The 17,210-nt window shown below is 34.7% G+C and overlaps 1 protein-coding gene and 1 long non-coding RNA gene across 3 annotated transcripts; both read right to left on the bottom strand.

Annotated features, from left to right (window-relative positions):
* Nucleotides 1–2,194: 2,194 nt before the first annotated feature.
* Nucleotides 2,195–7,797, bottom strand: LOC130459406 (uncharacterized). 2 transcript variants are annotated; one of them, XR_008918788.1, is made up of 5 exons: nt 7,129–7,797; nt 5,133–5,453; nt 3,287–3,372; nt 2,621–2,797; nt 2,195–2,530 (listed from the first exon to the last, which is right to left on the bottom strand). It is a non-coding gene; the product is annotated as an uncharacterized lncRNA (long non-coding RNA). The 2 variants fall into 2 exon arrangements; XR_008918789.1 differs by lacking the exon at nt 5,133–5,453 and having other exon boundaries at nt 7,129–7,795.
* Nucleotides 7,798–10,617: 2,820 nt separating this feature from the next.
* LOC110774833 (uroporphyrinogen decarboxylase 1, chloroplastic) lies at nt 10,618–16,424 on the bottom strand. The gene is made up of 6 exons (XM_021979422.2): nt 16,265–16,424; nt 15,983–16,122; nt 12,582–12,964; nt 12,209–12,493; nt 11,106–11,341; nt 10,618–11,027 (listed from the first exon to the last, which is right to left on the bottom strand). Exons 1-6 carry the CDS (start codon nt 16,285–16,287, stop codon nt 10,865–10,867), a joined length of 1,230 nt encoding a protein of 409 aa, XP_021835114.1. The 5' UTR covers nt 16,288–16,424; the 3' UTR covers nt 10,618–10,864.
* Nucleotides 16,425–17,210: the final 786 nt, after the last annotated feature.

The raw sequence follows: 17,210 nt of genomic DNA, 5'->3' as shown, positions 1-17,210 counted from the left end.
TAATTAATTTTCCAACAATCCAATTTTGCAAAATTTATTAAATCTTGGATAAAAACATTCAAATTTAACGAACGATAATTAACAACAAAATTTTGAACATATTTGATAATCCAATCCAAAATTTCAAATCGTTCTAAACATTTAAATTTCAGATTTTTATCAATTTGGTTTAAGTGATGATTAAATTAACGAATCTAATCAAAATTTTAATACAATAATTTTTAGAAACTTCCATTTATCATGAAATTATATTCCCTTTCCCAATTAAAACAATTTCCAGATCTAAAGTATTTAAAAAATTAATTTACGATCTAAAAATCACCAATTTAGGGAAAAATAAAATTAGGGTTTATACTTAACATTTATGGCCGAAAACTTTACCATAATTTTAAAATATAGCCAAGAACAGTAGCGCAAAATTTCAATTAATTTCGAGTAGTTTCGGTCTTGCAATTAATTGAAAAACTTTCCAAAATTGTTAATTTAATTCATTAATTAACAAAAACGCCCAAAAATCAAATTTCGGGGCCTATTTTGCGATTCTGTTCTCTTGAGTTGATCTTAAAACGTCGTTTTAAATCAGACTAGGTTCAGAAAAATCGAATTTCCGACAATTTTTGAATTCATAACATATTCTATGATCTATCCAATAATCCAGAAATATTTCGTAAATTCATGAAAAAATTCAGAAAAATTCGACAGCACCAAAAACATATTAACATGCTAAAAAGTACTTAAAATACATGTTGCTCTGATACCACTATAGGGAATACAGTTAAATACACATAGCGGAACAATACCCAAAGCCAGGAAGCATGTATAAAGTACAGATTAAGCAAACTTACATTCGAAGCGTGTTTTCCCTAGTTCAAAAATTCACGAACACGAGCAAAGAACTTCAATTGTCGTTCCTCTATTTGGTTCACCAGCACGTTCAGATCCGTCTCGAGATTCATAGCTTAGACGTCACTCAAGAGTTTTTAGCTTTTAGGGAAGAATGGTATGAACGGAGGCAAATTAAGAGAGAATTAGGGTTTCTCTTTGATTAGTTTTTTCTGAACTCACGTACAATTAGAATTGTGTTGTGTTGGAAAACATAATGGGAGGTGGTGTGTTATAACCCTAAGGTTATAACATGACCGGCCAAGGCACAAGGCCTCAACCGGCCAGCTACACACGCACAAGCCCACAACAGCGCGCACAAGGCAACGCAGCCGTGGGCCTTGGGCCTCGCTGCTTGCTTGCTGCCAGCGCTGCTGTCCGCGCGCGCCTAGCCGTGGCCTTGGGCTTGCTCTCGTTGCTGGCGAGCTACTGGCTCGTTGGGCCTTGCGCGCTTGGCTCGATGGGCCGGCAGCCTCATATTGCTCGTATCCGCGACCAATGCCTTACGGCTATTGTTTATCGTATAGTACTTGACGAATCACCGTCATACGATACGATTATTCGTTTCTCCTAGCTTACGAATATTCGCGATATGATATACGATTCTGATCCAACGTCATATCGTATATTTATGTTTTTCCGAACTAATTCCTGAAAAGCTATTAAATGAATTTCCGATTCATTTAATCCGATGATCTGTAACATGCCATTGGTGTGACCTTATAGGTTCGGTCAAGAGTAAGTTGTGGGCCTAATATATAGATTAGAACTCACTGATCGAAAGCATTGCTCCAGCTAGCTGTTCCGATCACTTGAGCTCACTTAATTAATTCACTACTACAAATCCCGCCTTTTAGTGACGCTATATAGACTGTTTACCGTCGTCGAAAAGCGTCTAGAAATTATCCCTCGTCGCTTTACATAAGCGTCGAGAAAATTAAAGTCGAGAATCTTCTCGACGCTTTTTTGCGCCGAGATTGTCGACGCTTTTTAGCGTCCAAGATTTTCCTTCAGCGTCGAGATTCTCGACGCTAATAGGCGTCAAGATATTTATTTTAGCGACGAGTGTATCCATATTCCCACTTCGTCCCACAATTACTTATTGCATTTTCTCGACGCTAAAAAGCGTCTATATTTTTTTGCGGGAGCTATAAATCTAATTGAACCCTCTATCATGACATCAAAAAGCGCTCAGATTTATTTGTATAAAGCCTTTTTTTCAACATATATACAATCAATTTTAAACTATTATACAAAAATAAAATTCAATAATGATAAATGACTAATAACCATAGAAGGTCTAAATGTTGAATTCTATTCATTATTAATGATATAAAATACAAAATAAGGTTTGATTGAGTCTTACAAGGACAACAAAAAACAGTTACAATACTATTATAATACTGTATACTATCAAGGCATACTTCCTCCAAAATTGTTTACATTAGAAGCATTGAGAAATTTAAATTAATTAAAGCTTCTCTCTTCTTCAAGAATTGATGCAGTTTCTCATTGTTTGCGGATTTGGACCTACTTGAATAATCTCAATACCAGAACTTCTCTGTATTATGGAGCCATATGAAGCCAGGATACACGAGACTTGAATCACACGGTCATTCATCTTTAACACAAATCTCATAACTTCACCCTGCAAGTAATTAATTAATTTTCAACAGCCATAATAAACTATATTGACTTTCAAGGAATTGGCCAACAACGTTCAAAAGCATTTCAATACCTTTTGAACATTTTGAGCAGTTTTTGCAGAACACTCATAAATATCAATCCATGTCCCTTGGGAAACTATTCACCTTCCACGATCACAATTGTACCTATAAGCATGATTGTCATGTTAGCATTAGCGTGTTGCCTTGCATCCTCCAGCCAACTTGCAAGGTGATTAAAAATCTCCCTCCTACACAAACAATGAGGTTTCATATACCTGGTAGATTGTATTATAAGCCATATTTATCTCCCAAATTAAGCATTTTAGAGGAAAAAGCAAGGGACCAATGCCTCTTTTGTAATACAAAAGCCCACATGGCCACATGATCTCCATCACAGATTAATCCCCATCTTTACAAAACCCCACCAAAATTTTCATACATGCCGCTTATATCTCTTACTGTTCTATACTAATTTCAAACAATTGCTTTGTCAAAAAAATTTGTACCCAAGTATTCAGAATACATGTTCACGCCAGGAATTCCTTTTCAATTTTTCTGGTATTATATATCCTTCAAAAAGTGGAGATCCTACTCAGGAAGCTTTGATGCCTTGTTTTGACAGGGGAGCATGTTGGGGACATTATAAAAATGACCTAAAATGAAGTACTCCGTAATTGCTAATGATAATAAGATGTGAAAACCAGAAAAATACTCGACAATCTTAGCTACAACGTTACCTAGTGATGTGAAGCGCGCCAGCAACCCCTCAGTAGTAGGATCGTGTGATAGACCTGAAGGATTTTTGCCCCAAGAACATCACTTGCTGAACACAGACGGAGAAATTGCAGTCAATTACAAAGGATTAATAGCCTTACACTTATTCGAGCAAAACTATGAATATTTAAGCGCTTGATAATTGATATACAATAATTCTTGTGTGTACACTTCACTATCAAAAGGAAAACATTTAACGTAGGCATTTAGAAGTAATACTAGACAATTTTAAGACATAGAAGTATTTACCTAAAAACTTTATGAGATATAAACATATAATTTATCACAAAGTTCAATTAAACAGATAACCCACTATTCTTTTCTACTTATCTTGACAAAAACTCCTCAGACATAAAGATCTATTTTATTTATCACCCATAAATGGAATCTACGCGAAAAGGAAAGATATTTTGAGACTCAAGAACAGGTAAATGTATACAAAAAGTAACGACAAGAGTTTACCAAAACTTGGTGCATATACAATTGGAAACTAAGAGAACAAATTAGAATAATTTTACAAAATGAAAATGAACTATGGAGGCGAACTGTGGAAAAATACATTTGGAAGCAAGACGAACTGTGGCAAATTAGAATAATATTACAAAATACAATAGAATAATTTTACAAACTAAGAGAACAAATGAGAATAATTTTACAACATACATTTGGAAGCAAGACGAACTGTGGCAAAGTTTCCCCGGAAATACAAATTATAAAGTGTAGCATCATCACATGACACAACAACACATTTCACAGAGTAATATGTAAACACGAAGGACAAAATAAAAAGTTATAACTCACTAAATCATTGTATACTTGCAACTTTGTCAATAGGGACAGGGAGCCCATCTAAAAGTCCCATTCCGAGGCTCAAAAGTTCCTCAATTACAACTGCAAACTCGTCGAAACACTAGGAATTCAGGCACAAAACAACATAATCACAGCTCCTAAGATATTCAATGAAAAAAATCTATTGTTACTAATACTTAAAAGAGCATGAATCACATATCAAAGCTCCAACCTTGTCTTACATCACAGAAGTGTCAAGGTTTAGGTTCTCGCTAGTGCTTCTTATTACACTAAAAAACATTGACGAGTTTGAAATACAAGCAAGCCTCACAGCAGACATGGACTAAATTTTGCCTGTACGAGGCTGGAAAAGAAAATTATTCTTGTACTCGTAGTAATTTATAGAATCAACAGTAGACAGGAGGCATAGATACAACAAATCAAGAGGAAGGCAACTCAATTATAGCCAGCATTAAGCCATATGTAGTGCAAAACATTATGTCAACATCTTAAGCTTATTAGGTCCCTTAAATCCATCACACTTTACCTTTGAATCATGACAGAATATCAAGCGAAAAAGAACAAAGATTTTAACAACACACAAAAACGAAAAACATAATATAAAATAGGGCTAGAACCGCAAATTTCTACTCAAGATAGACAAATATAAACCCAATTTAAAGGGTGAACCCAAAATTACTCCGGTTTAAACCAATTATATTAGAAGAACGAAATCAAACAATATGACTGAACTGGAAAGAAATACCTAAAACCCTAGAAATTCAGATTTCAAAAAAGAAGAACGAAAATTGAAAAGACAAAAGAAAAAAATCAAAATCAAAATAAAAGAAATGTAAACGAAAATTTTGTTTACCCTTCACAAGAAGGACAAGGTAGAAGATGATAAATAACCATGGGAATACCGAACAAGATCTACAAGTTCAGAGAATAAAATTAAGAACAATGGGAGAGGCGAGACAGAGGAAGACATGCCCAACAGAAGACAAATGAGGAAGCTACCTGTAAGAGCTTTCCAATGAGAGAAGAGTAGATCTGAGATTCTTTAGCACGAGATGAGAGGCGGTGATGAGAATTTATTGAGGCGGTTTTTCTTTTCCCCGAAAAGGAGAAGTTGCGGGAAACAATAGCTAATTAGAAAAAACATCATGTGTATTGCCCGTGCATTCTCGACGCCTATAACTGTCTAAAAACCCATGGACGACAAAGAGCGTCGTGACTAATTTTTTTTTCCACCAACGCTCATACCCAAGCGTTTAGCTCCATGCGTCCATAAAACAAAGCTTTTGTAGTAGTGCATGTATGACAATATATGCAGCAAATCTATGCAAATACGACATCAGAACAACAAATAATTAAAAAAAATACACCAGTGTCAACTGTCAACATTAAAACTAAATACAATTCATAAAATAGAGGGTAGCACTGAATCGAGTCCTGAATCGAGTTAAGTTAAACCAAGTTGGATCCCAATCAATAGGCGGAGGGAATATAATAATCCTTCAGTTCCACCTCCCCTTACCCAAAAAGTTGAATACTACCCAAATATTATATTGTTGGTTAATGTCATAAATAGGATACACACATAAAAGTATCATGTAACTTAAGCTTATACTTCGTATTAAAATGGATATGAAACCAGATAAGCAGCAACCTATTCCTGGCATATGGCATAAGTCCTTGTGTCAAACAGATCATACCTAGCTAGCACTTAACGACGAGGACATGAATAAGAAACAATTTAAGCAGCAACCTTAATCCATAGACACAAGTATTAGTATTAGTATTAAATATAAGTCCTTGTGTCAAACAGATTATACCTAGCTAGCACTTAACGACAAGGACATGAATAAGAAATAATTTAAGCAGCAACCTTAATCCATAGACACAAGTATTAGTATTAGTATTAGTATTAAATATAAATGTTTTTCCCTTTCAGCTAGCTGCTCCTGAAATTTACAACAACTTACTATATGTAAAGTGCCCATATTCATTCCCATGTATCCCTGTAACCCATTACCCATGTGCTTTAACAGATAACATTATTTACTTATATCATGCCTTAAAACTGACAAACAAGTCCTTCCTACCAACAATGTATTAAGGGGGCGTGAATACCAAACTCCACTAGCAGTGACCACTTCCTCAATTGTTTTATATCATTGACCTTTTGCAGGCAAACTGAATTAATAACCATACTTGTTTTACACCAATCTGAATCGTTGTTAATTCAGATTTCAAGTTTTCCTTATTAGCTCAAGACAATAGGATTCTTTGGATATTCTTCAAACTCCAAAAACTATATGCAGAGGTGGTGACAAAGAAGCAATTAATGGAGAGGTGTAGATCTTATGACAATTCATAAAACTAAAAAGATGAGGACTTCTAATTCTTAAATACTAAAACCCAAACATAATAACTGAATTGCTTGTGTGCACCTAGAGTTTAACAGGATGTGAGGCTCTCTCAAGCAAAGTATCTTCTTATAGTACTCCAATTCTCAAATTATCTATCACGTTCCTTCAGCTTATATTTTTTTTTGACAACCCCTTCAGCTTATATTGATATGCCCTTAGAATCACAAAATTAGGTTATCCAGCAATAAATATTATGACTCCAATTCTCAAATTATCTTATGACTACTGAATTCGAAATATAGAGTAATAGTTGAAGGATTACGAAAAATGCAGTTTCAGCATTTGTAATCAATTAAACTGGAAAAAAAAGATCAGACATCAAATACCATATTCTTTCACATGGAAAAATAAATCACCCGTGAATTTTATTTGATTCCCAAATATCAAAACCCTACAATCCATCAAAACTTAAATTCGATTCAATTTTCAACCCCCTATATTTGATTCAATTTGTAACCCCCTATATTCGATTCAATTTTTACCCAGAAAGTAAATTTAAACCTAGATTTTATCACCAACAAAACCCAGAAAAAACAATTTAAAAGGTTCCAAATTGAAATTGAAATTAGTTGTGAACTGACCTGGCCACCATGAGACCATGATCTAAGACTGGAATAGACCGCTCGGTCATGGGAGAATAGGGAATCTTCGAAAGCTTGTTGAACTATGTAAACCATCAAATAGATCTTCTCGTATATGAATCATGATAATAATAATAGTGACAAACTAAATTAAAAAAATCTCAAGGAGATGAAAAGAAAGAGGAACCAAGGAGATGAAAAGAAAGAGGAAAATTGATTGTAAGGACTTACATCTGGAACTTTCAAAGTGATAGAAAAAGAGGAGAGAAGGTATTAGTTTAGGGTTGAGATGAACGAGGACTGTGAGTGGGGACGGTTTTCAGTTCTCACGCAAAAAAAAACAGGCGGGCTTCTAAATATGACCACGTGTTGGGCATGTGTCTATTTAGTTATATCTCGACGCTTATAGTAGACGGGATATAAGAAGGCGCATAAAATCGTCGACAAAACACGCAACTCATAATTTGTTACTGACAGTACTCCCTCAGCGTCGAGGCCCTAGGGTCGAGAAATGATGTGTTTTGTAGTAGTGATTGTTCGTAATTAATCTGAACCTTGGTATTAGACTAATGCACCTTGGGTGAAGGACACATTTCCTTCACTAAGACATGTTATTTTTGTGGTTTTTGTTAGTTTTGGTTTGCGGGTTGTTGCAAGCCCTAAGGTATTTTTTTGGTTGAGATTGAACAACAATTGGTTCTCTTTTGTTTAATAATATTATTTGGAGTTGATTATTATTCCTATAAAATTTGTTGGTTTACTTTTGTTAATTTGTCATGGTTATTTCTTATAGGTGATTGTGCTTGCTAATGTATGAAATAAATACGCTAGCTTTAATTTCAGTGCCTCTAACCACCTTTTATGACAATATCAAATTGCATCTAAATATCAATATTTTATTTTAAAAAAATATATTGCCTCTAATTATATATAGAGGCATAATTAAATGGTTGCCCCTAAATATAAGTCGTTTAAGAAACAACTTTTTTATACTGCCTCTAATTATATTTCGAGGCAATTTCATATGGTTGCCCCTGACTTTTTATATTGCCTCTAATTATATTTTGAGGCAAAATTATATGGTTGCCCCTAAATATATAATGTCTTTAGAATTGACTTTTAATATTTCCTCTAAATATATTTTGATGCAAGAATATATGTTATGCTTCTAATTATATTTTGTGACAAGAATATACAAATGCCTCTTATTATATTTTGAGGCAATAATATGTGGTTGCCTCTAATTATATTTTAAGGCAAATATATGTGGTTGCCTCTAATTATATTTTGTGGCAAATGTATACGGATCCATCTAATTATAATTTGAGGCAATAATATGTGCTTGCCTCTAATTATATTTAGAGGCAAGGATTTATGGTTGCCTCCAAATGTATGAGCTTTTAGAAGCAACGCTTTGTATTGACTCAAAAAGGGGCCTTTAGAGGCAACCACTAATTAGCGACGGATTTATTAGAGGCATCCACTTTTTTTGCTTCAAAAACTCATTAGACGCTAAATCCCCGTTTTTAGAGGCAATAATGTCTTGCCTAAGCGATTTTTCTTGTAGTGCCCCTACATAACGTTTCCATAAATTTTTCCATTTTTCAGGTGGTAAAAAATAAGTTTTAAAATTTTTTTAGGTGGTAAAATACAAGTTTTAATTTTTTAGGTTGTAAAAACAATTTATCCTAAAAATAATATTACAACTAACATAAATAAAATTAAAATATGAATGTCTTTAATTTTTTTATGCTCAATAAATAGACATAAAATGAATACAGTTTAGATCACAAAAAAATAATCTTAGGGCTCGTTCGGTATCACTGTCGATTTCTGGTTTTTGGTTTTTGGATTTTGAAAGTCATATGATTTAGAGTGAATCATAAACTTAAAAAATTGTCATACTTATAGTAATCATTTTGATTTTGAAAACTAACAACATAAAAATAGAAACTACTTTTTGTGAATTTCATATTTTGGTTTTTTGTTTTGTAAAAAACAGAAAACTAGAAACAAAAAATGATTCCGAACGAGCCCTTAATTTTTCTCTCTTGTTTTATTTTGTTGTTAACAAAATGGATAACAATTCATTTTTGTATTATAAATAACAATCCATGATTAGGAGGATAGAAGGGTGGCAAAGTGATAGAACTGCAAGGGGGTAGGGGAAAACCTAAGAAAACTTGGAGGAAGGTGATTGAGCACGATATGAGCTTTCTTGGGATTGGGGAAAATATGGCGTTGGATAGGACAGTGTGGAGGGAGAGAATATACATTGATGACTTCAGTTGATTTATACAGCTTTCATGTTTTTGTTTCTTTCTATTTTTTTATTTTATTTTTATTCTTATTTTTATTTTTATTTATTTTTAGAATTCTTTTAAATTTTTTAATTTACATGCTATTTTGAAATATACTTATTTTACTTATTCATTTATTTTAAACTTTACTTATTTTTTATTATCTCTTACTATATTTCTTCTATAATATATATACATTTTTCCCTTTCTTACTTTCATTAATTCCACTTTCTCTTCCTTGTTTTTCTTATTACTTCTTGCTCCTTTTTTGTTTGATTGGTGACAATGACGATATTCTACGACGATTCATGTTAGCCGACCCCAAATCATTTTGGGACTATGGCTTTGTTGTTGTTGTTGTTGTTGTTGTTGTTGTAAATAACAATCCTCGATAGTACTCCCTCTATTTCGAAATAATGGGAACAAATTTACCTTTTCACGCTTGCCAATGTAAGTGTCTAGACATTAATATTTAATTTTGTATTCGTAAAAATTATAAAAACTTAACATTCCGAAAGTATATATAGACACGTTTCAAAAAAGACCCCACACGGCTATTTTTTCTTTACCCACAAATCACAAATGATGGTCAAATTGAAATTTGTGAATAGTGTCCAAAGTTAAAGTGTCCCTATTATTTCGATACGGATGTAGTATATCTTAACAAGTTATGTCTTACTTTAATCGTATACCTTAACAAGTTAAATCTTACTTTGTTTATTTTTTTAGTATTTAGTATTTATTATTTAAGTATTTTATTAGCTTATTATAAAATTTAATTAATAACCGATTATACGTTACTAACTTAATTAATAAGAGGCCGGAGAGGCCCATCTCAAAGATGTGTTTTCAAACACATATCCGAGGGCTAGCTAGTCGGTAATTTCACCATTATTTTGAAAAAAATTTAGTATAATATTTGATAAATGAATAACATTTTTGAACTTCTTGTACCATTTTTGAACTTCTAAGTACCATAGTTGAACTTACGAATACCATATTTGAACTTATGAGGACCATATTTGAACCTATAAGTACCATATTTGAACTTATTTTGGTATGTTAAAACATATCCAAGAGTGATATGTACCTAGTTCCTCATGGATGATGTAGGGGAGATATAACAATTTTGGTGTTTGATAAATGTTGTTAAATGTTATTGGTGTTGGGTTTGGTGTTGGGGAGAGAGAAACGATAACATATTATATTTTATTAGGTTGAGACCAAAATCTTGGTGTTGATAAATATGGTCTTACAACAATTCCTCAGCATTAACATTTACAAAAATCGGAATTTTGTCAGAATTTAGAATATGCAGCCTGAAATCGTCATCATACAACGTACAATCCTCTATAAACCAGGTGATACTAACGACGTAAATTCCTCTATAAATCAGGTGAACTAACAGAAATGGCCAGCTAATTGAATCAATACTTTCAAACTGCTGGTTTAGGCTCCTCTGTTGTGAAAATAACTCGGTCAAACTTGAAGCTTTTTGCAACATCAAAGAAGTGGGCAACAGCTTCTTCTGGTGTTCCGACGAGAACGCCGTGTCCAAGATTTAAGATGTGACCCTTCGGCCCAGCACATTTCACAACTCTGCAAATGCCAAAAAGGAATCAGTTAAACCACCTACTTGTAAAAAAGGATAAATAACATAAGAGTTTGAAAAGACACCTATGGATTTCATCAGTCAAAGCTGCAAGAGGAGAAAATAAAAAAGCAGGGTCAACGTTCCCCTGTACACTAATTTCGGGACCCAACCGTGATCTCCCATCAGCCATATCTACTGTCCAGTCCAGCCCGATCACATCAACTCCAGTATCTTTCATCCTTTCAAGGAGACCGCCATTTCCGTTGATATAGAAAACAAGCGGTGTTTCAGGGCATCTTTTCCTCACAGCATCTACTATCTGCACTTTAAAATATCTATCAGATCCTACCAAGCTCTTACATATTACAGCCGCACAAAAGGGAAGGTGTAGTAAAAAGGTATGCCCATCAAAACAACTCATGGCTACAATAAGACAATTTAAACATAGGAGGAGTAGATACAGTTATCATACTGAGGAATTGTCCCACAAGTCAATTGTTAGCTTTAGCTTATGCAGAACAAAAATTAAAATAAGAAATTTGTAACTGTCATGCAGAGAAAGCCTGCTTTAAAAGTTTTAGTAATCAGCTGAAAAAACACAAATCTTTGGTGTATGGTGCAGATTCACAAGAACGGATATACAGTTCAACAAAACCTTGCAAAGTTATCAAACCAAAACAAAACCCACGACCAGCACCAGCTTTACAAGTACTATCGTGCTATGCAACCCTGCCTCCACCCTCATCCCCAGAAAAAGAAGGGAATAAACCATTAAACAAAGCGAGGAAGTCATGTAGGTATGCAAAAAAACACTCATGGACAAGGAGGAAAACGGAAACTTCAGGAGGAGCTTCAACAAGGTCAGTAGGTGTGGGTCAGGGATTTCAAAGCTTGACAAACAGTTACATAGTAAATCTTACTTCCAATCACAAATCTGCGGGGCTTGGGCTCAAGATTTGACAAAATTTTCAAGTCTTGTTTACCTTTTCAATTTTATCAGTTGGATGTATTGTAGAGGAATTTCATCTTTTGTTAAGGCAGTTCGTAGGCATGCATCTAGAATTAATGGCTCATCAGATAAAGAGAGTTAATTACCTGGCCTTGAAAACAGAACAAGTTCAAAAGCACAAGCCAACAAATGAACAATAATCTGGTCACACATTGTAGAAATTAGATTGGAGATTACCTGTTTAATATAAGGCTTAGACCAGCGTTCCCACATATGTGGTGGTAGTTGTCCACCCCATGAATCAAATATTTGAATACAATGAGCTCCAGCCTGAACTTGGAAAACTATGTATTCAGTAATTGCCTCCGTTATGTGAGACAGAAGTGCCTCGAGGACATGAGGCGATGTGTGGCACATGCTCTTTATCGTGGTGTAGGTACGAGTAGTACCCCCTTCCACTATGTATGTTGCTATAGTCCAAGGTGCACCCACAAATCCCAGAATGGCAGCCTTGTCACCAACCTAAGGGGAAGGGAGTGCATTTAGAAACAGAAGAGACTCATACACCAAGAGGCATTTACACAGGCATCATGAAGAAAGCAACAATCACCTCATGGCGCAAAATTTTAAGAGATTCGCCTACAAAACTAAGTTTTTCCAAGTCAATTGGATGCAATGCTTTCAAGGCATCTTTATCACGAATAGGAGACTGGATGACAGGACCTCTGACTTCTTCTATGTCAAAAGGAACCCCAAAAGCAGGGAGAGGGGTGAGTATGTCAGAAAATATAATAACCCCATCAGGGTGAAATGCTTCCCAAGGCTGCAAAGAAATTTTCACAATCAGATCGGTTGTCTCTGATCTCTCTCTAAAGGATGGGTGTTTCTCTGCAAGCTTTCTGTAAACAGCCATATACCTTCCTGCCTGGCGCATCATCCATGCCGGGGGACGGCAAACAGGTTCTCCTCTCGCAGCTTTGACCAATAGTGGATCTGAATTTTGTAAAACGTGGCGAAAATAAGAAATATAGCACTATAAATAGGCAAAACAAAAAAGTTCTGAATGTGGTACATCTCACTTAAAGTCACCAGTCATCACCCTTTTGAATGGCAGCATGACTAAAACAGTCAGGCTGGCATCCGTGGAACTCTCAGAAACCAAAGATACGCTCATTTTATTTTAATCAAATTTTAATACTTTTATAGGTGCACAGCCTAGTCTATCATGGATTTCTTAACCATTATGCATGACTTTCTAATTATTTTTCATAAGTTTCTTTTTTCCTAATGCCACAAGCCACATCCATAAAACCAGTCTTCCAAGTTTTGTTGACAGCCAAGTCTGTTTCGGATGCGCATAATGGAACTAGCATTACACCACCAGCATGATTAATGATTTCTAGATCCTAGCCATCGTGATCCTTTGGCTTCTGTATTCAAAGCTTTACAAACTGTAGCAAGTTGAAGGTTCCTAATTCAGATCCTTATTATTCAAATGTAACAGGAATCTTTAAATGTTAATGAAGAATCTTTAAATGTTAATGAAGAGTAACAGCAATAAACGATCTAGTAACAGGGTTTCCTTCTCAGTGAAAAGAATGATCAATCATCTGCAGCAGCTCATTTTGTCAATCATAATAAAAGATATAGCATTACCATGAAATGTTGCAAGTGACAACTTCATAGCGTCCTTGGTAAGGAATCTACCCTCCCCCAAGGCCAGTGGAAATTACCTTCTCTCAAGTTTTTATTGCCAGTTTTGCCACTCATTACCAGATGATGTATTAGAGAATATTACATCTAAACATGCTGCTCACAGTCTTATGCAAATATATATCTTTAGAAAAAGTTACCTGAGCAAAACCATTCCTGAAGAGTGAATAAAGGTGCCTAGGGGTACTGCTCTGAAAGGATGGTCGGCCTTATTATGTAGAGGCCTCGCTCATGAACAAGTAATTTGTAAAAAATCATCAAAATGCAACCCTTTTTATGACAAAGTTAATGCGAAATGAAATGCTTAAGAAAACACCATACAAAGTAAAACAAATATCATTGATTGATATGTAATAAAAACTGGACAAACATTAATTCATGAAAAATGGACCTCCATAGTTGAATGCTTGGAAAACACACTAAACTGCCGAACTACTGCTACCCTACTGCTAGGCTACTAAGCCTAGGACAAAACTAAGCGCTAGGGCTAAAGCTAAGAAAAGCTAAAAAAATTATGAAATGCTTTGTTTGTGTGTTTATGATGTCCTTCTAAATGATGGTTTCTGATGTATATATACCCTTGAAAGGAAGCGGTTGAAGAGCGGTTTGTGGGAGAGTGGGAGTTATCTCCATAACTGCTTGGACGAGAGAAAAGAAACCGGTGATCGTGGCCACGTCATATTTGACTTTGTCCGTCTTCTTAATTCCTTCGTCTCTAGGAATTTAACCTTTCTGGGCTTGTGCTCCTTTTGGGCTTTCCCCTTCGCTGGAACAGCTCCCTCTTTTCTTCTTTGGGTCTGACTTTATTGTTGGGCCCTTAGTAGTTTAGGACAATTTGTCTACCATATACCCTTGCTAAGAGTAGGTTTTAAAATGTGTACAACAGTAACCTTATTAAAGGTTCGAGATCTAAGCTGGAATGAGATATGGTTGGACCATCAGTTATTAAGGCAATTTAATGTTCTCAACTATTACTAATTTGGGATTTTGGTTGAAAGAATGGAATCAGGTGATGGTTGTGTGAGAAGTTGTCAACTACAACTAATCACTTTGAGTTATTCAATTTACAAGCACTTAACTCGTGTATAAACTCTATAAAGAGTACACTTCCCAAATTAGTCATAAATTTCTAGCATGCTTTTGTTCCTGGTTCCTGGTGTAAACATAAAGGATAGATTCACTTGTTGTCCAATTGTCATCAATACAAGGGAAACAGAAACAACAAATTTGGAGGCGGTTAAGATTGATATGGATAAGGTGTGTGATTGGGGTAACTGGATCTTTCTTCCTAAAGTGTTATGTGTGCACGGATTCTCAAACATTGAATTCAATTGATCAGACAATGCATTTTAATAGTTGCCTTCAAATTTTGGGTAAATGGAAATACTTCTGAGCACTTGAAATACCACAGTGGTTTCCGCCAAGGTGCCTTCTCTCACCTTGCCATTTCACATACAAGGATTGCTTGGATTCCTACCATTGCAGCAGATAATAGTTGGAAGTTTTGCATTACTAAACCTACTCTATAAGCAGAACCACTAGCTTGTCTACATGGTTTAAAATAGGCTATTTCCAAATAGTTCACAAATGCTACAATTCACACAAAACTATGAAGTCATTGCAAGGAAGTCAAATACTGATCTCCTTCTCCTACGAAACATCAACACCATCAGCAAATTCGATAAAGAATAATGGGTGCATGATGTATGAATGTATCATATTCCGCGAAATCGTGTCTAGTCAACTCATAATGTTGCTAATGTCTATATCCCGATCTTATTTCATTTCTGTAACAACTAAAGCAATACTTTGTTTCTCCCCTATGTCAACTAAAATGTGAATGATACACGGCAAGGAGAATGTGGATTTCATTGAGTCAAAGTCTATGGAAAGGACTTAAACAAAAAGTGGGAAGAACTTGGCGAAACGGATGGAGTAATCAACACAGTCATCCACATTCTTCCCTACCAATTACCTATTGGTTCGTGGTGATTGGGGCTTGGGGCTGAACTTGGTAGAGAGGACCCCGTGTTCGATCCCCCGCAACAACAATTGGGAGGGGACTGGAACCTATCCACCCAGAACTCACCCCGAATCCGGATTAACCCTAAGGGTGAACCAGGTGCTAACACCAAAAAAAAAATCTACATTCTTCCCTTTCTCCTTAAAAACTAAATGACTTTGCGTTATGTCATCGATTCAGCCAATTAAATCAACTAGCAATCCCAGCATTTCAATAATCAACTTCATCACAAAGTAATCAATATGACCAAAAATCGAAAACACAAAAATAAATACCAGTAGCAGCCGAACAAGCCCGAGGAAATTTCCGGTAACTGAGCTTGCGATGAGGAGAGAGAGTGTGATTATAATTTGAATTAGGAAGACGAGAAAACAAGGTCCACGAATTCCAACCGATAGTGTGAGAACAACAACCACTGCAACAATTCGCCATAAAATTTTGAAATTGAGGTTTTATCAGAAATTCAAATTATAGGCAATGCAATTAAAAAGTTCATCAAAGTTGGTAATCAATTGTAATGATAAAGATGGTGAGAAAAGAAGGGGAGTAAAATTGACCTGGTGAGAGAAGAAGGAGTCATCTTCAATGGCGGAATCTCCAGTTATCTTCTTCAATGGCGTCCGTTGCGGAGAAGAGGGAATGTGGGCAGAGGATAGGATTCAAGTCATCCAATCTCTCTGTCTCTGTCCTAAAATAATCCACCATGGACCCGGTTGCGTGCAACTAGGTCTAGGTGCACCCAAATAGCCTGAAGTCTTGATTCATTATAACTAGATTTTAGTCCGGGTGATTCAAGGTTTTATTAAATTGTTAAGTTAAAATAAAACTCTATTTGGTACATTAAATAGTAGATTAGATTAGTTTTTTTATTTTATATTGAATTTATTTTAGATTTTTTTTATTGTTAGATTATTTAATTTTGGCTGAATTTGTATATGTGTAATATTAATAATTAATTAATAAAAATATCTTCATCACACCTAATAATTTATCTACGTGGCACTCGACTTTTTTTAATTCAAAAATAATTTTGAAATCTTATGATTAGAATTTTCAATTTATCTAATAGGAGTAGTACGTAACAAAAAGTAACAAAGTAGTTTTCAATTTATCTAATAGGATGATTAATCTGATTATTTTGTTATAATTAGTAATTAATTTGTTAATGAGTCTAGTTTCCTAGCTATGTACGGCCTAATTCATTATATGATAAACTTTAGGTTAGATCTAAATCTTTTTTTTTTATCAAAACTTGTGTTGTGATTTCAAAGCGTGAGTCTATAACTTTTTTGTTTGCATTTAAATATATCCACGTGTCATCTAATTAATTATCTACGTGACACTCAGTTTTTTAATTATTAGAGTATTTGATTTTGACTGAAATTGTATATATATGCGTAATATTAATAATTAATTAATACAAATATCTACATGACACCTAATTATTTATCTACGTGACACTCGACTTTTTTAATTCAAAAATAAATTTGAAATCTTATGATT

This window comes from Spinacia oleracea, chromosome 4 (genome assembly GCF_020520425.1).
Source record: "Spinacia oleracea cultivar Varoflay chromosome 4, BTI_SOV_V1, whole genome shotgun sequence".
In the NCBI taxonomy this organism is placed as follows: domain Eukaryota; kingdom Viridiplantae; phylum Streptophyta; class Magnoliopsida; order Caryophyllales; family Amaranthaceae; genus Spinacia; species Spinacia oleracea.
Note: the sequence above shows the minus strand (reverse complement) of the source record. Positions and strands in the feature narration are given on the sequence as shown.